General features: G+C 35.2%; 3 protein-coding genes across 5 annotated transcripts; 2 read left to right on the top strand and 1 right to left on the bottom strand.

Annotated features, from left to right (window-relative positions):
• Positions 1-634: 634 nt before the first annotated feature.
• LOC126704595 (40S ribosomal protein S25-2-like) lies at positions 635-6489 on the bottom strand. 2 transcript variants are annotated; one of them, XM_050403618.1, is made up of 4 exons: positions 6399-6489; positions 6235-6309; positions 5554-5688; positions 635-966 (listed from the first exon to the last, which is right to left on the bottom strand). In XM_050403618.1, exons 1-4 carry the CDS (start codon positions 6399-6401, stop codon positions 853-855), a joined length of 327 nt encoding a protein of 108 aa, XP_050259575.1. In that variant the 5' UTR covers positions 6402-6489; the 3' UTR covers positions 635-852. The 2 variants fall into 2 exon arrangements, with proteins under 2 accessions (XP_050259575.1, XP_050259576.1); XM_050403619.1 differs by lacking the exon at positions 635-966 and adding an exon at positions 2115-2493.
• A 3806-nt stretch (positions 6490-10295) lies between these two features.
• Positions 10296-13484, top strand: LOC126704593 (uncharacterized). 2 transcript variants are annotated; one of them, XM_050403614.1, is made up of 3 exons: positions 10296-11490; positions 11770-11827; positions 13266-13484. In XM_050403614.1, the coding sequence occupies exons 1-2, from the start codon at positions 10316-10318 to the stop codon at positions 11792-11794; spliced, it is 1200 nt and encodes a 399-aa protein (XP_050259571.1). In that variant the 5' UTR covers positions 10296-10315; the 3' UTR covers positions 11795-11827; positions 13266-13484. The 2 variants fall into 2 exon arrangements, with proteins under 2 accessions (XP_050259571.1, XP_050259573.1); XM_050403616.1 differs by lacking the exon at positions 11770-11827.
• A 2644-nt stretch (positions 13485-16128) lies between these two features.
• On the top strand, positions 16129-19057 carry LOC126705107 (phenylalanine--tRNA ligase alpha subunit, cytoplasmic-like). The gene is made up of 5 exons (XM_050404056.1): positions 16129-16269; positions 17603-17703; positions 18529-18656; positions 18752-18836; positions 18955-19057. Exons 1-5 carry the CDS (start codon positions 16129-16131, stop codon positions 19055-19057), a joined length of 558 nt encoding a protein of 185 aa, XP_050260013.1.
• The last annotated feature ends 4782 nt before the right edge of the window (positions 19058-23839 follow it).

A 23839-nucleotide genomic window follows, 5' to 3' on the forward strand; every position in this document is an offset into this window, starting at 1 on the left:
GGTCTTCACATGTGACGTGAATCCACTTCTATGAGTTTATAGGTATGGAATAAAATCCAAGTTAATGAACGACCATAGAGCTCCAACAATAACAGCCATTTCACAAGGCAACAATTGCCTTTTTGACAATTGTCCAACTTCCATATGTTTCCCACCGATACATAATTCGGTGGCAACATCTTGCAAGACAATGGCTATTCAATAGTTGGAAATATTATATAGAACTCATATTTCAATAAGTAATATTCTATTCAATAGTTGGAAATATTATATAGAACTCATATTTCAATAAGTAATATGACTCCAAAGCCTTCTAACTTTTGCTGAAATGGATTTTTTTTTTTTAGGGGATTCCAGTAGTTACCAGTCTGTTTCTTGTGATTTTCTCTTTATATTTATGGAGCAGCCTTTCCACATGACATTAAAGTTGAATCCATTAGCTTAGACCCCAGATATCAGTGTAACCATCACAAGCTGTAATGCCAAAAATGCTAATGCTAATTGAGCCTAATACATTCTACACAAATTTCCTGCCTTAAGCGCGTAGAAAAGAGCATAATATGAAATGATGAAGATCAAAACCAACGTATCCAAACTCCCATTTTAAGAATAGATACAATATTCTAAGCAAAACTCAAAAACAATCTAACTCACTCCATATGTTCTCTCCATTAAACAGACTTCTAAACAAAAATATGATCTCCCCTAAACAGAAAAAATGGCCGATAGTCTAGAACTGAGTTGATGCACACTAATAAGATTCCCAGAAGAAAAATCTTAAGGTGGAAATAATAAAAGCAGTCAAACTCAGCACCACTAGATGAAACAAAATAAGCATAGACAATAAGAAAACTAGGTGTTTGTTGCTCGTGTGTATATCTGCTGGCTTGAATGTGCAGAGACCATCTTGATCAAACCTCTTGCCATCAATTCTCTGATTGCACTCCTTGCTAGTGATCCACTAATCTGTGAAATGAATACAAAGTCAAATGAGACATTAAAAGGAACATAAAACTCCTATGGTAGAGTTGACAGTTAAACATGAAACAATTATCAACTTTGTAGACAAACGCTAGTAAAACTAGGTGATGATCATATCAATAACATAGACCTAGAACATGGAAGTAGTAAGCAGAAATGTTCTAGATATTTATAGATGATGCTGAGACTATCAGCAAATCCGCATTATTAACCAAACTTTTATGCACGATTAATAGATTTCTGACTAGACATCTACCTCTAATAGGACATGTTGATGAACAAACATGAACAACACTAGAAGAAAACACCAAAAAATATTGATTTAAAGAATCACAAGAAGCAAAAATATACGTTGAAATTGAAATCAAACAAAAATTATAAATGCAAGTTAAAATTCACTACTGACCACAACTGGACAGTTTAAAGATTGTCATTCTTAATAACCTCACCATCAACACCAACAAAGCCTATGTCACAAAACTTTGGGTTGGGTTACGGATCCTCAACAGCCTAACTAGAGTCTAAGCCTAACAGCCAGAAAAATTGAAGCTTGTTCCCAGTCAGTTGTTAGATTTGAAGTATTGAAACCCCATTATGGTCTTCACATGTGATGTGAGATCCACTTCTATGAGTTTCTAGGTAGCGAGTAAAGTCCAGGTTAATGAACGACCATAGAGCTCCAACAATAACAGCCATTTCACAAGGCAACATTTGCCTTATTGACAATTGTCCAACTTCCATATGTTTCCCACCGATACATAATTCAGTGGCAACATCTAGCAAGACAATGGCTATTCAATAGTTGGAAATATTATATAGAACTCATATTTCAATAAGTAATATGACTCCAAAGCCTTCTAGCTGATGCTGAAATGAAAATTTTTTTTTTTCAGGGGATTCCAATAGTTACCAATCTGTTTCTTGTGATCTTCTCTTTATATTTAAGGAGCAGCCTTTCCACATGACATTAAAGCTGAATCCATTAGCTTAGGCCCCAGATATCAGTGGAACCATCACAAGTTGTAATGCCAAAAATGCTAATGCTAATTGAGCCTAATACATACTAAATAGATTTCCTGCCTTAAGCGTGTAGAAAAGAGTATAATATGAAATGATGAAGATCAAAACCAACATATCCAAATTCCCATTTTAAGAATAGATACTATATTCTAAGCAAAACTCAAAAACAATCTAACTCACTCCATATGTTCTCTCCATTAAACAGACTTGTAAACAGAAATATGATCTCCCCTAAACAGCAAAAATGGCCGATAGTCTAGAATTGAGCTGATGCACACTAATAAGATTCACAGAAGGAAAATCTTAAGATGGAAATAATAGAAGCGGTCAAACTCAGCACCACTAGATAAAACTAAATAAGCATAGACAATAAGAAAACTAGGTGTTTGTTGCTCGTGTGTATATCTGCTGGCTTGAATGTGCAAAGACCATCCTGATCAAAGCTCTTGCCATCAATTCTCTAATTACTCTCCTTGCATGTGATCCACTAATCTGTGAAATGAATACAAAGTCAAATGAGACATTAAAAGGAACATAAAACTCCTATGGTAGAGATGACAATTAAACATGAAACAATCATTAAAAGGAACTGCTTTTATTATTGCTTGGGGAGTTGTATTAAGAGCATGTAGCTGCAAGTTCAAATTGCTTAGGCCAATGTTCATCTGGAATGTACTACTTATCAACTTTGTAGACAAACGCTAGTAAAACTAGGTGATGATCCTATCAATAACATAGACCTAGAACTTGGAAGTAGCAAGCAAAAATGTTCTAGATATCTATAGATGATGCTGAGACTATCAGCAAATCCACATTACTAACCAAACTTTTATGCGTGATTAATAGATTTCTGACTAGACATCTACCTCTAACAGGACATGTTGATGAACAAACATGAACAGCACTAGAAGAAAACACCAAAAAATATTGATTTAAAGAATCACAAGAAGCAAAAATATGCGTTGAAATTGAAATCTAACCAAAATTATAAATGCAAGTTAAAATTCACTATTGACCACAACTGGACAGTTTGAAGATTGCCATTCTTAATAACCTCACCATCAACACCAACAAAGCCTAGGTCGCAAAACTTTGGGTTGGGTTATGGATCCTCAACAGCCTAACTAGAGTCTACCACTTGCATTATTCTCTCTCAATCTACCCTCTCCAAAATCATCATCTCTATTACTTCCTTAATTAATATGTCCTTTTACAAAACTTCTACTAATGTTACTTTTGGCCTTTTATCTTTTCTTGTTCCCTTGACTTGAATCAAACCACTCTTTCTTAATGGCGCATTAAGGCACTCACCAACCATAAACTAAACATGAAATAGGTTTGGCAACATCATGAAGTGAAATTGGCACTTACCTCTACGAACACCCTAGTGGCCTGGTAGTACTCCTCAGTCCTCACAAGGCCGTTTGGGGTTCAAACTACTGTGGGTGGATGAGATGATTTTGGTGAGTGAGGAATCTTCTACATATTGGGGGGGAAAGGCACTCACCAAAAATTCAGTCACAATGGGTTTGTAGAATGCATCAAATTAGGGTTTTGGATTCTACAACATTTAATTGTCAGGAATCCACTACATCAACGTGGGTCTTTCAGATTGACATACTTGACAGCAGGTTTCTTTAATGTGGCATCTTCACTACAATAACCTATGAAAACAATCAGCCACTTCAAAAATATGTGGATCCATACATGACCATTCATGATTATTGCCTAACTCTTATAAATTTTTCCATTTTCGGATTGTCCACCTGCTCATATAATGAGTAATCAAGTTTTAAATCAGGTTCAAACTATTATTCCTTGGAAATTTTAATTTTATCAAGTATAACACTAGCTACCTAAGTTTGATATTTCTTTTACTAAAAGCCCTGATGGTCACATCTGAACTAATCCCAAGTCCAGTAATTTTAACATCTTCACTAAATTTAATTTATTTCCCATAATTTCTAAACATATATGATTATAGATAAGGGGGGTAGACTTACCCTGGTGAAGAGTACTCTTTCGAGCCTTCCTACGTACTATCTATCATTATTTGTCATTCCTGTAGCTGTGGCTAATAGATTGGAGCGTATTTAGAGAAGCTTTTTATGGGGCCCTTCAGAGGAGTGTTTTTTTATGGTGGCTTGGGAGAAGGTGTGTTTACCGATAGATTTGGGTGGTTTGTGGATCAGGAAGTTAGTGCATTTTAATAAAGCCTTGTTAGGGAAATGGTTTTGGAGGTTTGGGCGAGAAGGCACTCATCTTTGGAGGAGGGTTGTTGCATCTAAATATGGAGAGGGTCAAGGGGGGGGGGGCTACTAAAATATGTAGAAAGGCCCACGGATGTGGTCTGTGGCGGGGTATTCATGATGGTTGGGAGGGATTCTCCAACCATGTGGCCTTAGTGGTGGGTGATGGCACTCTTATTCTTTTTTGGCATGATAAGTGGGTTGGAGATAACTCACTTAAAAGGCTCTATCCTCAGTTGTATGTGTGTTCTAATGACAAGGAAGCTTGCATTTCTGATGTATTATGCTACCAGGAGGGTGGTAATGATAGAATCTGGAATTTGAGATTTCATAGGGATTTCCATGAAAGGGAATTAGGGGCTGCCTGCTCTTTCCTTGAGTTAATTCAATCTCGGATCCCTAGGGGTGGTGGGAGTGACACTTCTCACAGGTGTCTCAAAGGGAATAGCAAGTTTGAAACCAGGTCCTATTACAATATCATTAAGGGCGCAGCTGCCTCTAATTTTCCGTGGAAAGGTGTTTGGAAAGCTAAGATCCCTAGGAGGGTGGCTTTTTTTATGTGGATAGCGATTCATGGGCAGATCCTTACATTGGATAATCTTATGCTCAGGGGGCGCATTTTGGTGAATAGGTGTTGTATGTGCCATCGGAATGAGGAAACTGTGGATCAACTTCTCCTCCACTGTCCGGTAGCTCACTCTCTGTGGGTTTATATGCTTCAGATCTTTGGGACACAATGGGTCATGCTAGGCTCTGTGGAAAGCTTGGTGTATTGTTGGAGTTTTGGGTTGGGAAAATTTAATTCAGACATTTGGAATATGGTTCCTGGCTCTTTGATGTGGATTGTTTGGACGGAAAGAAATAGGCTCTCTTTTGAGGATACCGAGAAATCCTTGGTTCAATTACAAGCTCTGTGCCAGAAGACCTTATTTGATTGGTCTAGGTGTTGGGGCTTTTCGGATTGCTCCACTATATTCGAGTTTATTTCTTCTCTTAGTATTGCTCTTTAAGTTTTTTCTTGTTCTTTGTTGCTGTTTGTGTGTTTGTTGCTTTTCCTTGTGTTCACCATTATGAACACCTTGTATTGGCTTTCTTTTGTTTGCAGTTTGTTTTAATAATATTCTTATTACCTATCAAAAAAAAAAAAAAAAAAAAACAAACAAACAAAAACACACGCTTAGAAATTCTAGTTAAGAAAACCACCTAGACGAAATCAATACAGATGCTTACTAAACTATCAACAAAATCAGAACACAAAATACTCAGTCAATACAATTTTTTTGAAAAAAGGTAAAAGAAGTACCCTCATAGGGTCGGAGAGAATGGAGGGTGTGATGAGTTTGTATTTGGGAGCCTCGGAGAGTAGCTTGTCATAGGTGCCCTGGTCGAACAATACCATGTTGTTCACCTTCTCCTTTTGCTTTCCCTTGCTCCACTTCTATAATCCACCATTAAAAACCAGACTTTACAACATAATTCCACTTTATATCATCAAAACTTAAATACCCATGTCTCATTTCGACCAAATAGTCCTCACAACATATCAAACTTGCACTGCACCCCCCACCCCCACAAAAAAGAAAACCTTTAGCACGTACACACACATAATTCCACTATATAAGTATATATCATCATTCATCAAAAATTAAATACCCACTTCTCATTTCTGCCAAATAGAAAGTCCTCCACAACATATCAAACTTGCACTATGCCCCCCACCCCACAGAGAAATAAATAAATAAATAAAACAACTTTAGCACACAACATGCACACACATACACCCCACACCAAAAACCAAAACTTTACAACATAATTCCACTTTATATCATCAAAACTAAATACCCAATTCTCATTTCTATCAAAAATTCATCATAACATATCAAACTTGCACTATACCCTCCCCCACCCCCCACCCCCACAAAATAAAAAAGCACAATTTTAGCGTGTGTGTGTATATATTCAAAAGGATGGGTCTGAGTTTAACCTTCTTCTTCTGCTTGCCACCGCCAAATTTGGCAGGCTTGGAGGAAGGTGGAGGAGCCTTCTCTTTCTTTGGAGCCTGCAACCAATAACCCAACACTAATTAGTTGAACTTTGTTGATAATGGTGAAAATCTACTGGGTAGGCCATGAGTATAGTGGTGCATACCATTGGATCAGATCAGAGAGAGAGAGAGAGAGCAGAGGCGCTTATAGAAGAAGACGAAGTAGTAGCGTTTATTGGACGAGATAAACCTGTGCAGGAACAATGCCGTTTGTTTGTATTGTTATATATTGCCGCCAAACCTTATAAACGACTTGTCATTCCTTTGGGCTTGTTTCCCCTGAACTTAAAACGTTGTTGTCGTTTTTTTTTCTTTTTTTTTCTTTTTTCTATAGGCCCTCTCATGTACAATGAGAAAGTGGGATCAAACTTTTAATCACCATTTATTTTTATTTTTATTTTTTTGAGAATCAATCTTAATCACCATTTTGATTTAGAAACAATCACCAAATCTTTGCCTAGTGATGATGTTTCCTTTGTCTCTTGTGGTCATTTGATTGGTGAGGCTCTTATGGTCATTTGATTTTACTATTTTTTTTTTTTAACTCTCGGAGACAAAGGAATTGTATTGTTCGAAACTTTACTAGACATGCTAAATATGTTTTACCCTTCGCTTGAGAGTTCATAAGGGAATGGAATGAGATAAAATAGAATGATTATAAGGGAATGGAAAAGAATATAATGAAATGTATTTAGCCCTCATTTGGAATGAGTGAATGGAATGGAAAGAATATAATAATTTTAAAATATTCTTCCATTACCTTGTTTGGGAGTTTTAATGGAGGGAATGAAAAATTTATTCCTTTATTTGAGAGTTTAAGTGGGAGAGAATGAAATGGGTAGGAGAGAACACTCATTCCTTTCTATTTTCTTAAAACCTCAAATTTTCATTCCCCTCGAAATTGGAAGGAATGGAGAGAATCAAATTAGATTTAGTGAATTTTTTTATTAAAACTCCCAAAATATCCCTATATATTCAACCTTTTATTTTTAAATAGTGGTTTAATAACAATATTGTCATAAATTATTCCAATCCATTCTCTCTCTATTACTCCAAAATAAGATTACTTATATTCCATTCATTTTCATTTATTTCTATACCTTTATTTAAAAACATTCAATTAAGGTTACTTAATTCCATTCTATTTCATTATTTTCCATTCCTTTCCCTTGCTTAAATACACTCCATTCCATTCCATTCCATTCTCTTGTGATGATTTCTTTCCATTCCATTCCATTTCTTTAAGCAAGGGAAATGAATGGAAAATAATGGAATGGAATTAAGTAACCTTGATTGGATCCAAGAAATCACCTGCATAGTGGATATAAAAAATTAGCAACTTTAGTATTGTGACTCAATGCAATAATTCTTTCAAATTCGGACTACATAGAAAATAATATTGAAAAGTTGAAACAATTCTAAGAAAAACAAGAATATTACTATTAAGATGATGCACAGACTTGGAGGGGGGGGGGGGGGGGGGGGATTTATATCAAGAGCTAGCATAGCTAACCAATGAATACACTGAACTTAGCCAAGAAACAACCAATTTTGCCTGTACATGAACTATCAAACCTATATCACAAGGTTTAAGTGCTATCAATTTCAAGTATTACTACAAATTGAGAGCACATTACCACAAAAATGCTGTAAACGAAAGCATATTATGAATATTTAATGACACACTGAAAGGCATCAGTCTTCAGTACCTATTGTTTACTACCATTGTCAAATTGCATCTGTCTTTAGTACCTTTTGTTTACTACCAATGTCAAATTGCCTAGTATCACTGCAACAAGAATCACGCCCATGGTCTTTAGCTCTTACTGTAGCTTTCCAACAAGCTACATCAAAACCAACCCAGATTACTGCTAGCAAGATCACAACCAACAAGTACAAAAGGTAAGCATTCCACTAATGCTACATTACCTGTGCACAGCAAAATCAAACTCTTCAACTTTGAGAGGTTTCCAATGGAGACTCTCCATCATCAAATCTAATGCCATCCAACTGCAAATGAAGTTACACATTAAAGTGCTGTATAAATTTAGAACTTCACATTGATGCAAGTTTTGTAATAATGAATTATTCTAATCACCAGCAGATTTTGATATGCCTAATCTTCTTTGCAATGCCCTAATAAAAAAAAAAAAAAATCAAGTCTCTAAATTGTCCATATATATCACATATATGTCCAACTTAAGTTAAATAGAGGTACTCATAGTGCCTTTCAAGTTCAACAATGAAGAAGCATTAAAATTCTGTTCAAGTTCACCATGGGAATGGGAAAAAAAAAAAAAAAAAATCACAACTTTACAAAAAAAAAGACCCAGATTAAAAGAACCCACAAATCCCACAGCCAAAAAACCCACCATCTGATTTCAATCCCTAAGCTCATAACTAACTAAAAAGAAAATCGAAAAGATTGCAATGTCAAATTATAATTATTTTCTTTTGTGTTCCCAATATATATGAAAAATCAGAGAGAAAACTTATTGAGAAGTGACTGTGCCGGCGGTGCAGTTTGAAGATGCTAGGCAGTGGAGCAAGCGAAGGCGTATCAGGGGTTGATAGATCGTTGGGGGAGAGAAAGGCCGCAACGGTGGCTTGTGGATGGCGCAATGGTGACTGGTTCGAGACTTGGTCCGTGCGATGATGGTGGTTTGGCGCGATAGTGGTTGCGGCAATAGTGACTAAGGGATTTTTTGAAAATTCTGAAATTAAGAGAGAAGTAGAGAATAGGAAAAAAAAAAAAAAAAAAAAAAAAAAAAAAAAAAAAAAAAAAAAAAAAAAAAAGAGGTTGAGAAAAAGAATGAACGAGAGTGAAATTTTAAATTTTGTTTTCTAAGTCACGCGGATTGATGACGTGGAGTTGTTTTAGAGCCGTTAGATTGAATGGAAGGCTAGGATTTCTCTATAGTACTATAGGAATGTTTGGTGTGATTTTCAAAATTTTACAATTTTCAAAACTTTACAATTGACACCATAATTCAATGTGAATTTTCAATGCTCATCCTAGCTAAACTAGTGTCAAAATAAACAATTTAGTGTGCAACCATTCATCTTAAACCATCAGAGTATTTGTAGTGTACATCTTAAATTCTATTTGTTTCGACTGAAATTGATTTAAAAAAAAAAAATTTACATTTACAAATATTTGGGATTACCAAAACTAATGGCCAATTTAAAAATAATTTTTGGTTAACCAAAAAATTGAGGCACTTAGGATGTAAAGTGCTTTACGCTTTTAGTTGTGGCCATAACATTTCACATCTAACCAAGTACTTATCAATCCAACCACCACTCCCACTAATGCCACCGGTCATTGTCGCTACCGCTACCAATCACGATTATTTTGATCTAAGCTTCTACTTTCTTTTTTTTATTATATATGTTTTTGGAAAATAAGAAAATATTAAAAAATATTTTTTTAATAATATTTTCATAAATGCAACCAAATATTTGAAAATATTTACTTAATAATATTTTCGCTAAAATAAACATAACTATAAAGGAAAAGAAAGCCAAAAGTCTGCCCATAACATGCACATTGCATAAAGTATCTTAAATGTTAGGGGTGTGTTTGTATAAGTTGTTTCAAAATTGCGTTTTGAGTTTAAAATGAGCGCTGATAAAAATATTGTAAAGAGTTATTGTTGCAAAATGGAATTTTGGGTAAACGTGGTTTTGTTATTAAGATTATTGTTGTTTTTGATTACTTACAACATGAATAAACATTGTGTTAAAAATGTCATTGTTTTAGAATATAAATATCATTTTGTAATTAAGGCCCACATATAGACCAAAGGTTACACTGCAAAACGACGTGATGTGGGCTTATAATAAGTCCAATACAATGGACGAGCCTAAAAGAGTGTTTTTTTTTTTTTTGGGAGCCCATTAATTTTTTTTGGACGAACCTTTGGGGAGCCCATTACATATTTTTTCCCGGCTCTGACTCTACATCTCTATTATATATGTATATATTCAAATCCCAAACCATATTTTCTGAATAAAAGCAATGGAGGTTGTTGATTATGAATATGAGATCGGTGTATGTGGGCATCGGTGGGCACTGGAAGAGTCAACTGTTCCTAATCAAGTAGAACAGTGGTTCGCCTTTCATATTCCATACTCATCTTCTTGTTCTTCTCCGGTAATCAAGGTACGCCCTTCTTTGCCCGATCCGTTTTCGTCTGTGAAGTTGTTTGGGGTTCGCAACAGTCATGCGTACGGAGGGTCCCGTCTGTACACTATAGGCGGCATAGATCCCACCTCCGATTCCAAAATAGTCGATCCCTTAGATTACAATATTTATAAACTCTGGACCCTAAAGCTTGATAGCGGCAGCGATGGTGGTTGGAAGCCTCTTCCTCCCATGAATTTTCCTCTTAGACGCTCCTCTTGCTCCATCGCCCTCGACTCTAAGTTATATGTGTTTGATGGTTTCTCTTCTGAGTTTTCTGAAAATTGTGGCTGGATGGAGGTTTATGACCCCATCTCAGATACATGGGAGTCCTTGCCCAGTCCTCCTCTTCCTCTTCCTGTTCCTCCTTTTTCTGTTCGCATGTATGCAGCTCTTGAATCTAATCAACAGATTGTTGTAGCTTTACGTTGTGATCCCAAATTGAGCAACTTTTCTACGTTATTTACTTACAACATCAGCAATCGATGTTGGACAAAACTTGCGCATCACTTCGTAGTACATCCTGTGTATCCTTTCTCAATTTATAGAACTCCTGTAGCTGTTGGTAATACTCTCTATTGGGGTTCTGTTTACTTCCATAGAGGCTATGATGATATCCGTATACATGCTCATGCTTACGATTTAGATAGGGATGAGTGGCTCATCGGCTCTTTGAACATTTTTTGCCGTGGCGTCAAGAGCCCAATTCTTCTGGAGGATGAACTTCTGGTAGATAAAGCCCATACACCACCTTTGCTCCATTTAGCTGATCAGAAATTCTGCATTTTCCTCCACTCTACCAACCGCAAACACACTTTCCACCACAATAAGGAAGGCATTAAGCATGATTATCTCAATTGTCTCATACTTGAAATTTCTCCTCCACCGATATTCGATCATGACAAGGACAAGGACAATAGTACGGACCTCGACCATTTGTGTATTTCCATTGTGTCCATCCATAAGTTTCCCTTCCATGACGAACTATGGTTCCACGATAGCTTGTTGCTGTAAGTTTTCTACTCTCTCTCGCTTTCCTTTTCCATGCTTGCATAAATTTATCTGCTGTCTAGGCTAGCATTAACAACAAAACACCTGCTATTTATTTTGATATCTTCACTAACAATTGATCTTTCAAAGCCTGTATATCATGCGCCACCTCTAATCGGAAACATTATCAATTCCACCCCCTACCCCACTTTAATCTCGCTCTAAACATGCATTAATACTCCTTCTATCTGATTTTCACCTTGGAATAACATTACTGTTACTCATTTCTGCGTGAGCAGGGATCAAACAAAAGTTGTCAAATGAAGCATTCCTTGAAGGTTATGCATCAAGAAACAGGTCTACTCTGTTCCATGTTTTTATGCATGCACTTTGCACATTATGCAGATTAGTTTAGCACAGTAGTTAGAGGATTCTGCCCTGCTTATGATGTATAAATACAGCACATTACTTAAGCTTAATGAAATCAGTTACAGTTTTTCCCTAATATAATTCTTTATCTTTGCCTTCAATTTCAAAGCTGCTTTTGTCTATTTACCATCCGATGCTGTATGTTGCTCTAGGCTTGTAAGTTGAAATTAGGGGATCCGAAAGGAGCATTGCTTGTCGCAGAATTTGCAATGCGTGATGGAGATGAACTTGTGAACAGTTTGGAGATGTATTTTCACCAAAATTAAATAGTTGTGAGATTATGCGTGCACATTTTTATTAGTTTTTTTACTTCCCTTTCGCCCAAGATGTTAGTTTACTATTGCTAACAAGTTTTTTTGAAGGGGTTAGACACTATAACATGCTATATACACAATCATAGACAAAACATAACATAGACTAAAAACGTCTAGTCTTGAGCAAATTGATGCTTCCAATAATAAAAGGTGATCATAGCAAAAGGATGATAATAAGATTGAAGTTGAAAAGTACAGAAGATCAGTTTTCAGGCTCAAGCTACCTACAATGACCCTATAATCCTGGCCCTTCATCTTCCATATAACAATTGAATATTAACCTTTTCAAAGTCAGGTGACTATTAATTGCTGAGGGCAACAATAAACATAACATAACTTAGACAAACAAAAGACAAGTCTTGTAATAGCTAATAGGCTGAACAAAATGGGCAATGGACTAATGGGCGTTCTCTGCTCTAGTTTTGACTTTTCATGAGCCTACATCTTTTCCGTGTTTAATGTGGTTATTTACTTGATAAAATAAATTGTTTGATGTTGTTTTCTTGTTTGAAATTTTAAATTCAGTTTCCATGTTTCTGGTGCAAACTGTGGTTAATTCATTATATTCATTTTTTGTCAGATTAAAATTAATCTTTTTTTCATCTTGTTTTTCGTCCCTAAACCATGCAAAACGTTCCACTTTACGTCAATGTCTTAAAACACTAAACTCTGAGCTAATGAAACATAAATAAGATAACATGAGATATTAGTTTGGAATGTGTGTCCTTGCTTGGGATGTGGGTGTCTATTTATATAACACTTCAAAAATTATTTGATTATTTGCAACATGTGGAGCTGTCTCCTTAACCTTCCAGAATACTTGGGATGGGGATCCTCTTTATTTTCCAATGAACTCTATCACATAGAGTTTCATAAAATCCTCACATTTTCTTATGATTGTGAAGGTCCAGATGATGCCATGTCAACATTGCACTAACTAAATCATTAAAATAGTAATTTTTATAGAGGAAAACTCTGTTAACCAAATGCTTAACATTGTTAACAATGATGATTTCAGGAGTTCATGCCATTTTTATTTTTTATTTTTACAGATACCAAGATTGCTGAGTAGAAGCTTCTTGAGGAAAAATAATAGTAATGGCAATGGAGAACTATGGCTGGGAAAGTCCTATTACTCAGTTATTTGGTTATTCCTTTGGCTCATGGAATTTTAGAATTTTTTTAGCTTGTAATATTTTGTTGACTTGATGTAATGGATATTGGAATGTGAACTTCTAAGTATAATGCATTTCGGATTTATTTATTATCAATTTTTTTTTCGAAGAAAACTTTGATGATATGCCAAGTTCATTTTAAAATATCTATGAAATATAAATTTGGGTCCTTGGATGTTTGGTCCAAATGTATGAATCTGGCAGCCAGCTACTATGTGATGATAACTCAGATTAAAAATCTTCTGCTTATTAGAAAACCTATGTATTTTTAGTTTTAGATAGATCCATATTTATGATTTAATTTTTTTTTTTTTTTTTGAGAATCTATTATTGAAGAACTTAATTTTAGAAGGGCCCATTGATAAGATATAAATTTCATTCTTTTTGTAATGCATATCAATTATCCATTTGAGAAGGGCCCATTGAACCCTCGATTTCATGGTGAACGTGTCCTTCGTCAATACCCAATTGGAGAGGAACGTTCCCTTGCATGCAAATTCTGCAAAGCAGTAAGAGTTTTAATCTTTTAATAACTATTCTAGGTTCGATTGATGCTTTTTGAACACCAAATTGCAGAAGTAGAGTATTTAACTTCCTGTTTGAGTCTGGATTTTGACCCGTGCGTTGGCAATGGGCGGGTGCCAGTGTCGTAGTCTGAGGTAGTGGTTAGACCCTAGAGGCGAGGCCCTAAGGTTGCAAATTACTGTTCCTGTTTGATACTCAAACTTGCATGGATTTTCTGTGAGTTCATTATCTGTGCCTCATCCCCATTTTTTTTGTTATATAAATATGGCATACATATTAATTTGCAAACAATGTCTCAGTATTGGCATGTTTCATTAGATTAAAAATTTGAGAAGTTGGAGATCTAGATGTGCTGCTTGATTAATGATTAATATATCTTTGTAGTTTATGACTTTATTCTATGATGCTGATTTGTAATAAATGCCTAATTCATCTAGCATATATATATATATATATATATATATGTTGACCAAGTCAGACCAAGCCAGAATTAATATGATGTGAAATGAACCTTAGAGGCTCAGAATTTTGATAAATTAATTTAACCTACCCTTAAGTCTAAGAGATGCCATTATCTCCTACCTTCAGCAAATATCATTAAGATAAACTAACTGCTGCTGTTTTTTTTGCATGTGCACGATACATTCTTTTGTTGGGACCTCAAACTGTTTTTTGATGTGTAATAGAAATCTTATTGGAAATTTCTAGGCTTATGGCTGATGGATGGCATTGGCGAATGTTTGAAATTTGTCCAATATCAGCATTCCATGTCTGAGTATATGTCTGAATTTCTCTGAAGATACACTACATAATCCAGCTTTGAAATCTGAAGAATGGTCAGGCTGGTTTTTTTTTTGGTTTCCCACAGTGTTTCCTCAAGGTTTTCAACCAGAGACTAATCACTGTTCGTGCCGGGTGAGCCCACGAAGGGGTATAAAGCACTGGCCAAGGAAATTATAGTTGTATGTATCATTTTAATCTCACTAAGCAATTGTTGTTATTTAGATATGTCCTGCACTAGCAATCACAATTGAGGTGGAGCGAGAAGATGGTAACCGTAGTAGGACTACTAGGTGAAGGATCTTGCTCCCTCTCCCTTACCATCTCTCTCTCTTTCTTTTTTTTTTCTTTCACTCTAAATCATATTTACAGTTTTCAGAATATGAATATGAATGTGGAAAAGTAAGAATGGTGAATGGGAATAGTAATTGTTGTAGGCCACTTCAAGGGCACCTAGACCTCCATAGAGAGAGAGATTACTAGAGAGAGATGCACTAGCTCTAATTTCATTGGTCTACATGGCTCTAGATAATTGGCTTGTTATTTCAACATGTGCTCTATGAATTAGGCCATGTGTTGAATGAGCTGCATGTGCTCAAATCCTAATTAAATCATCCTAATCTCAACTAACTAACTAAAAAGATTACAACATCTATTAGGAGATTACAAGGCATATGGCATAATTTGGGGTTCCTATAAATTTCCAGGTATGATATTGAAACGACAGAGTGCATTTATTGTGGATTCTGCCAAGTGGCTTGCACTGTTGATGCTATTGTGGAAGGACCAAACTTTGATTTTGCAACAGATACTCATTAGGTTACTATGCATAATTTCACAGGATCATAGGCAGTTGATCCGGTAATGAATTGAGCTGATGTTCAGAATCTTGAACTTTGCCAGCCACTACATTCGGAAGGTGCTTGGTGCACTGTTTTCTTTCATGACAAGTTTTAAAAATGAAAAATTGTTCTATTATAAAAATATTACAGTTCTAATTTTTACTATAGAAGGAAAAAAGAACCAAAAAAAAAAAAAAAAAAAAGGATTCTCAAACACTAACTTGGTGGGATGGGGTTGAGGTCGTAAATGCTGCCTAATCTTAGTTGAGCTATAGCTTGACTCCAGTTCCACCTGTAACCCCAATGATTTTAGGTGGTCTGTAAGATGTGATATATGCTGATACAGGATCACCTGAAGTGCAACTGTTGTTGGCAATACCTCCTGAGGGTATCCCTAGAAAAGAGTTGAAAGCTAGCACTGTTCTTTGTATTGAAAAGTGCTTTGTAAAGTTCAGAGCCTTTAGGCTTTGCATTGTTATTTGAAGTTTCAATGGAGGATTTTTTGAGATTGGAATCTGAATATGACATGTGTTCCTTAATATTTATTGTTACTGTTGATATTGTAAAAAGAAGTTGTGTTTATAAAGATCCATATGCCAATTGTTAGTGAGTGTTCTGATGAAACTGATTTGTGGATGCAGAAAAGGCTTGACCCGTTGCTTTTCAAAATAGCTTGTGCCCAGGCAGCAAAGAATAAATGGGTGGAGATGGGAAAGCGGCTAGTGCCCAGAAAGGTATAACGCTTAGAGTAGTTTAGTTAATTAGATTTGGAAATATGGTATTTTCTTCCAGAGCCTTTTTGGCATTTCCTGATAATGTCTAGATCTACTGATCCTAATTTTAAAGCTGTGGACAGCTTCCATGGTCTCTCCCTTTTTTGAATTTAGAATGTAATATTCTGGAGGCCTTGCTAGCCTATTTTGTACCATTTCCACTTTTTTTTTTTTTTTGGGGGGGGGGGGGGGGGGGGGGTTGTTTTGTTTTAAAAAATGCTACTGATCATAGTTCTTTGACTCTTTTACATCTAAAACAGATGCAATAGTATATAACCCTATAATACCAAATCTGCTCGATGTCATTAATTTTCATGGCTCCACTTTGTTCTCCACTTGTGCGTAATAATCATGCTTTTACATATTTGAGAAAGGGGCACATAACAGTACTGAAATATTCCGTTCTAGTAACCAATCCTAAATGGAGTTCAAGACTTTGATTTAAACATTATTTCAAAGAGAAAAAAAAAAAAAGAAAAGAAAATAAAACATATGGGCCATTTTGTTTCACATTTGTTTTGAAGGAATCTGGCATTTGTACTGATGAGGTTGACAAATTAATTGTGTTAAGCCATAACTGATGGGCTTTATTGTTGGTTTGGATAGCACTTAAACGTGCTGCGTCTGCGTTTTCTCTTTCTTTTTTTTTTTTTTTTTCAGCCGCAACTGTTAACTCGGTCTTTTGTGAACAGTGCACTTATGCACTGTTTACGGGTCCCACAAACTCCACTTTTTATCAACTTTTTCATTAAAAATGGGTCCCACGATACTATTTACACATTTAAAAATTATTTTGCTACAGTGTTTTCAGTTTTCAGTTTTCAATTTTCAGTTTCAGCAAAATAAGTTCTATCCAAACAGACCCTTAGCATTGAGGAAAAATTGAAGCCTCTTGTTGAGTATCTGTACTATCATGGGATTTCCCGAGATGGAATGAAGAGAATACTTATGAATGAATCAATAGTTTTCTGTCTAGATTTGGAGACTGCAATTGTGTGAAAGGTTTGTCTTTGCTGGTTATACTGTGATGTGCTTGGACCTTGTTCTGAATGCTTTTTTTTTTTGATTGAGATTCTACAAGCTAATTGAATTCTTTTGTTGTTTAAATTTTCCTCTTACTAATTTTGGTCTCAGTCCTCGAGTTCTCTGCCCTATTTTCAATTTCCCATAATGATTCTTGAATTACATGCATGTTGAATTCTTTTAACATGAATCAGAAATATGTCAAACTATGCCATTTTTGGTGTTGTGTCTTGTTTTGACAATTCTTAGTTCATTTTTCTTTCATGTAAAGGTACGGTTTTTTCAGGACATTGACATTCAAGATGATGCTATTGGCAACATGCTTGTAAAGTTTCCTTCATTAGTAACATGCAGCCCCTACAAGAAGATCTGGCCAGTGGTTTGTCTTTTTCTTATCTCCTTTCCCTCAGCGTGGGCACCTTAATTGCATGTTTCTGTTTGTCATTTCCTTAGTGGCTCCCCCCTTCACACCCACACCAAAGACAATTTTTTATAATATGTTGTCGAGCATTTGCAACTAGCAAAATGGTGATTTGTGTGATTTATGAGTGTTGATTAATGTCGTTGTAATCCATATCATTGATAGTGGATATTTTTTGGTTGGTGTTGCCCGTGGATGTAGGCATGGAGTTGGTCGAACCAAATTAAATATTGTTGCCTCTTGTGGATCTTTCATTTTCTTGTTCATGTGAATGCGCTTCTGCTAGCCCCAAATCACAATAGTTGATGTCAGAGCTTCCGCTTTTGAACAATAGTTAAAACATGTTTGAATGCATCATGATACTAAATGTTTAATGCAGAATGTCAGATGCTGTAAGATGCATCATTAAATGTGAAAAAAAAATATTTGAACATAATTTATGAAAAGCCTTTATAAACAAGACCTGATATATATTCTTTAGTAGTGTTATAAACAATGGGTCACACTTAAAATGCTCCTATGAAATTATTCTTGGACAGAGTATTGAACTTTGGGTACTAAATTTGCATATTGGCAATGAGATGCACCTTTCTCCTTCCATTAGAATGGAATAGATGGTGGGGTGGTGGGTTCAAGAAGAACTAGGGCAGGAAATTTACTGAAAAAAAAAAAAGAGGAAGTATTATATTTGCATACTGGTTTGTTCCTTTTAATTTTATACTTTTGGGCCAAAAATTTATATGTTTTACCAAATTTCTTTATATTTTCTTCCGTAGGTTACTAATTATTGCATCTCAATACTACGAAGGTCCAATTTCACCATGCACTCTTGTTTCTGTTTTACTTACAGCTTCTGGAACTTTGACGCCCTGTTCCTGCCGCAACAACATCCTGCCTGTGATTTGTATGATGCAATCTGCCTGAAAGGCTTGTTTGACTTGATTAGCTGAACTGTTCCATCTGGTTTTCTTCTGGTATTCATTTTTCATTCATGTATAGCTCCTTCCACAACAAAGGAACTGCCTGAAGGTTATGTTGAGCGGGTGAAGCATGTACACGATTCTGGTGGTTACGGTTCTAGGGGGTATGGCATTTTTGTTATATATTTATCGAGTAATTTATTTTTGATCTCACTTCATCAAGTATTCCAGGAAGCATTTAAGTGCACTTATTTATTTATTTATTTTTATTCGCCCTTGTAGGTATGAATATGATTGGAGCAAAGAGGAAGCAAACAAAAACCTTCTGCGAAATCACAAAACAGCTGTGTCAGCCAGGATGCTTTACGAGCTAGCTAAGGTGTAATACTGGTTATATGTTTGTTGTTCTGAGTTCTCTCCCCTTTTATTTTTATCTCTAAACTATTCTCATCTGATATTGGGGGAGAGAGAGAGGAACTTTTCTTATTATTTATGTTTTGAATATATTTCCTTATTTACACTGCCTTATGCTGTATTTGTTTCAAGGAAAATTAAAAGAGAAGATAAATTCTGCAAAATCTTTACTTTTTATGTGTGGTGTTGATGGAATTTCCTACAGATCTTAAAAAACAAGGTCCTATATACTAGGTTTCCTGGATTTTTTTACGAGGTACAATTTTACGTAAACAAAAATGACAAATAGGACCCTTTAGGGTTTTTAATGTGACTTGAGGCACTAGTTGGAGGAAAAATCATAACTTAGAAATTTTTATTTTTTTATCTTATTAATAAGAAGAGTCTATATTGTCTCATACTTGAAATTTCCTTGCTGTAAGTTTTCTACTCTCTCTCTCCCAAAATGCCATAGCCATTTCCCTAATAAGGCTTTATTGAAGATAGTCAGTTTTCTTATTCCTAAACCAGCATTGGCCATAGGCACACACTTTATCACAACCTACCAAAAGTGACTTGGACTCTCCCCCAATACCTCTCCGAAGAAAGTCCCTTTGCATCTTCTCAATCTTGTTAGCCACATGAGTAGGAATGGTGAAATGCAATAAATAATAGGTAGGAAGACTTGATAATGTGCTCTTAAGCAACGTCAATCTACAACCTTTTGAAAAATATAGCTTCTTCCACCTTGCAAATTTTCTCTTAATTTTCTCCAAAATAGGATTCCAAATAGAAGTGGACTGAGAATATCAATGCAGTTATTATTCAACGGAATCCAAGCAAACTGGCAAGTTCGGAAAAAAAAAAAAAAAAAAAAAAAAGAGATTTTTTTCTAGAAATATTCTAGGAGGAAATTTTCAATAATGAAATTATTTCTGGCAAAACAACACATCTGTAATGCAGTCATACTTCTGAAACAATACCTTACTGGCAGTAGTAATTAATTACGAATGTGAAAGTATCACACCTAGAGCCTTGCTTTCTTTATCTCCTGTAATCTACTTCCTATTTCGTTTGTTAATATTTGAGAGTTGAGATTTTGACATTGTAAAGCTGAAATGAGTATGTTCAGTTAAATAAATTCCAACAAACACCTTTGTGTGTTTTGTTATCTTTTTATTTTTCATTTTTATTTAATTTTTTCCCCTTACACTAAAATGTGTCTATAATTTGGAATTGTAGTAATTTTTTATTACCCGGAAGAATTTTGGCTGCATTTGAAATAGCCCTCATTTTCTTCTTTTATGTTTTGTCTTTGTAATAATTTTTCTTTCTTGATTATGTATGCAGAAACCATTTAATCCCAAAAGATACTACTCTATATAGACTGCGTTTTCAGAAATGAAGTGGTAGATCGAACTCATCTTGCAGAGTTCCACCAGATGGAAGGTTCTGACAAGCAGGCAAATATGTGATGGGGTAGCTTATCAAATTAATAATTGAACAAGTGCTGGGGTTTGGTCTAGGGATTTCTTAGCTGTTCACTAGGGTTGTGGTTCCTTTTGTTTTGGGTCAGTTCTATATAATACTACAAGACTATATTGAGAATTTGAAGCATTTGTGCCAGATGTGACCATCCTTGATCCTCAAATTGTTCTATTGACCCATGTCTGATCCTGGCCAAACCCTTGTTTCCATTTTCAGGTCAGACTGGGTCTCTTTGTGTCTGTTACCTTGCAAAGAGGCATTCTATTATTTTCAGCTTAGGTCTAGTATCTACCCAACCTAACTGAGCTCAAGTCAGCTTTTCTATTAACCTGAATGAAACTTGACTTTATTACTGTAATAGATTTAGATGAGCGGCCTGTGTAAAGCATCAGGGCTAGCTTTGATTAGATTCATTTCAATATTTTCACAATTTTACTACAATTAATCCTCCATTTTCTTACGCCTGTTATAACATTTTTGTGCTTCAACGATGCTTCTCCATGCAAAAGAGGCCATATTACCCATTTTAGCACCTTACCTTAAGGAATTTGAATTGTAGGAAATGTGTATTATGCATTAGTCGCCGTTCTTATTTTGTTATCAACGCAAGATTGAAGGCCTTTAGGTCTTGGAATTTCATGCCTCTTCAGAATCCAGACGATCCCAACTAATCTAATGTGATTTTTTCTGTTTTGTTTGTTTTACCCCACTAAGAATTCATGATATTGGATTTTAGCTTTTAGCTAAGAGCTTGAAAACACTCACACTGCATGTTGCAAATTACTTTTGTCAGTACTTTAATGAGAATTTCTCATCCCGCCCGTATGAAAACCATACCTAGATTTATTTTTTATGTCTTTCGTATTATCCTCCACTTGATCCCCTGAAAGGTTCAGTTTCTTTGATTTCTCAATGAGAAAAAAGGTCCTTAGTATTGATCGCTTGAACTTTAGAAGTGATTCTCCTATTTGCTCCTGAACCTCATTCCTTTTGTTTTTGCTGAAGAACATGGCGGTTTTGTTCTTGTTTATCTTTTGGCCCAATGATTCTTCATACTCTTGTAGAATTTTGTTGGTTCCATTGTTGCTTAACTATCATTTGCGAAAAAGCAAAAATTGTATGATGCTTGGGCTTATGAAAACTCACTGGATGCTCTTTTCCATTATTGTCGTCCATGGACACTTTTCTCAATTAGTGTCCTTGTGATAAGAGGAGAGTAGTAGGGTAGTAATCGAGTTGAACTAAAGCATAGTTTTGACATTTTGGTATGCTTCTTCATACTCTTGTAGAATTTTGTTGGTTCCATTGTTGCTTAACTAACTATCATTTGCGAAAAAGCAAAAATTGTATGATGCTTGGGCTTATGAAAACTTGCTGGATGCTCATTATTGTCGTCCATGGACACTTTTCTCAATTAGTGTCCTTGTGATAAGAGGAGAGTAGTAGGGTAGTAATCGAGTTGAACTAGAGCGTAGTTTTGACATTTTGGTCTTGAATTGAGTCGAACTAAAGTATTGACGTTTTCATACAAGAATTTAGTCCTTATAAAAAAAATGGGCAATTTAGTTTCGTATGGGCATTGGAACAAACACGCGTATAAATTGGAATTGAATGAACCCCTAAAATATCATTGTAGGCTTTAATAAATATCAAATTATAGAATAAGTTAACCTCCATGTACCTTAGGATCTAATTCAACATGATATCTTATCAAGATTTGTATCCAAAACTGGGAGAAGAACCATTTCAAAACTGGGGACAATAACTGTTTCAAAATTGGGGAAGATGAGCCGCTTGAACTGGAAGTACCTGAGTTGTGGTTGAGATTATCGGTGAGATGGCCAACCTTTAGCAAACTCCATAATGAAGTAGATATGGAAACCTCGTGACGATAAAAAGGTGGTTCATCATGTGCTTGACAATCAAATGATGGTGAAAGGGGGAGTAACGGAGGAGCGATTGAGACGGAGGGAGAAGAAGAGAGAAAGCAACGCGAGGGACATCTAGGACCCAGTTGCATATAAAAGAGAACCTAATTAGTTAGTAATAGGTTTTCATCTAGAATATTAATGGACGGTCCAAATTAAAGCAAGTGGTGTTTCAAATTATAAAAATCGAATCGTTGAGGAAGAGGGACATTTAATGTTTTTGAGACGAATCATGAAAACATTATAATAATAATTTAATTATTAAATAAAATACAAAAAGGGAACAATTTTGTAAAATTGAGAAATCTTGGATTTAACAATGTAAAGAAATTGCTTTTTTTAAAGAAGAAAATATAAAGAAATTAAAATGTACATTAAATGTAATTTTGAATATATATATATATATATATATAAAAGAAAAAAAAGATCTCCTTAAATATATTTTTCCTTATTTGTTCAGTTTTTAGCTTTTGCATATAACATTTTAAAATCTCATTTGTTCTCACTTTTTCAATGTATAAATATAATTTGGTACACTTTTAACAAAATAGTTCCGTTAACAGGTGTCCTTTAGGCATTTGTTGATGGATCATTTAAAAAAAAAATTAATATTGCTCTTTTAAAAAATATAAAAACATTTTTATTTTTCTACGAAAAGATTTTAAAAATTCTATGTTAGGTTCTAAGGAATTATGAACTGATGTATTAGAACTCTATTTTGTAATGTTGGCAAACCATGATTAAAACGTTTTCGTCTTGTTTAGACTTGCTCAAAGTATATGTTTTTTTATGTAGAGTTGAAATCGAGTTGTTGCAAGATTTACTGTGTAAATCTGCTTGGCTTGATCGGTCAAAAGTCGTGCAAATTGTTTTTCCTACAGAATTTCCAACTTAGCCCAAGCCCGTTTGACGTATAGGGTTTTATGTTTTGCCCCAGATATAAAAGGGAAAACCCTAGCCACGTTTTAGGTTGCTCCTTATGCTGTGTGTGTGAATCTTTTGTGAGATCAAAATATGATTGCCTTCAAATATACTTAGGGTTTCCAAGATTCAAGATTATGTCAAGAACTTGGTGATCAATTCAGTTGCTTATTCAAGAGCTTAAAGATACACAAGCGAGAGTGCATATACTTGCTGGGAATCCAAGAAAGAAATAGTTTGTGGACTCAGAGCTGTTACGAGGTCGTGGTAGTAAGTTTCCTCCTCGATGTAGCAATAGGATGTTAGTGGTCTAAGTTGCTATTGTGTAAACTTCAATTCTTTTATAGTGGATTTAGTTTTACCTTGAGGATAGCTAGGTTAAATCCTCCCCAGGTTTTTTACCGATTTGATTTTCCTGGGTTATCATATCATTGTGT

The sequence above is a fragment of the Quercus robur genome, chromosome 11 (genome assembly GCF_932294415.1).
Source record: "Quercus robur chromosome 11, dhQueRobu3.1, whole genome shotgun sequence".
Lineage (NCBI taxonomy): Eukaryota > Viridiplantae > Streptophyta > Magnoliopsida > Fagales > Fagaceae > Quercus > Quercus robur.

Excerpts from the sequence above, each read along its gene's own strand:
- LOC126704595 (XM_050403618.1), bottom strand. Across the intron at positions 5,689-6,234 it reads GTGGCAAGCAGAAGAAGAAG|AAGTGGAGCAAGGGAAAGCA; the intron begins GTTAAACTCAGA and ends GGTGGATTATAG. Across the intron at positions 967-5,553 it reads TTCTCTCCGACCCTATGAGG|ATTAGTGGATCACTAGCAAG; the intron begins GTACTTCTTTTA and ends TTCATTTCACAG.
- LOC126704593 (XM_050403614.1), top strand. The coding sequence starts at position 10,316 with ATGGAGGTTGTTGATTATGAATATGAGATCGGTGTATGTGGGCATCGG. Across the intron at positions 11,491-11,769 it reads TTCCACGATAGCTTGTTGCT|GGATCAAACAAAAGTTGTCA; the intron begins GTAAGTTTTCTA and ends CTGCGTGAGCAG.
- LOC126705107 (XM_050404056.1), top strand. The coding sequence starts at position 16,129 with ATGCCAATTGTTAGTGAGTGTTCTGATGAAACTGATTTGTGGATGCAG. Across the intron at positions 18,657-18,751 it reads CAACATCCTGCCTGTGATTT|CTCCTTCCACAACAAAGGAA; the intron begins GTATGATGCAAT and ends ATTCATGTATAG. Across the intron at positions 18,837-18,954 it reads GGTGGTTACGGTTCTAGGGG|GTATGAATATGATTGGAGCA; the intron begins GTATGGCATTTT and ends TCGCCCTTGTAG.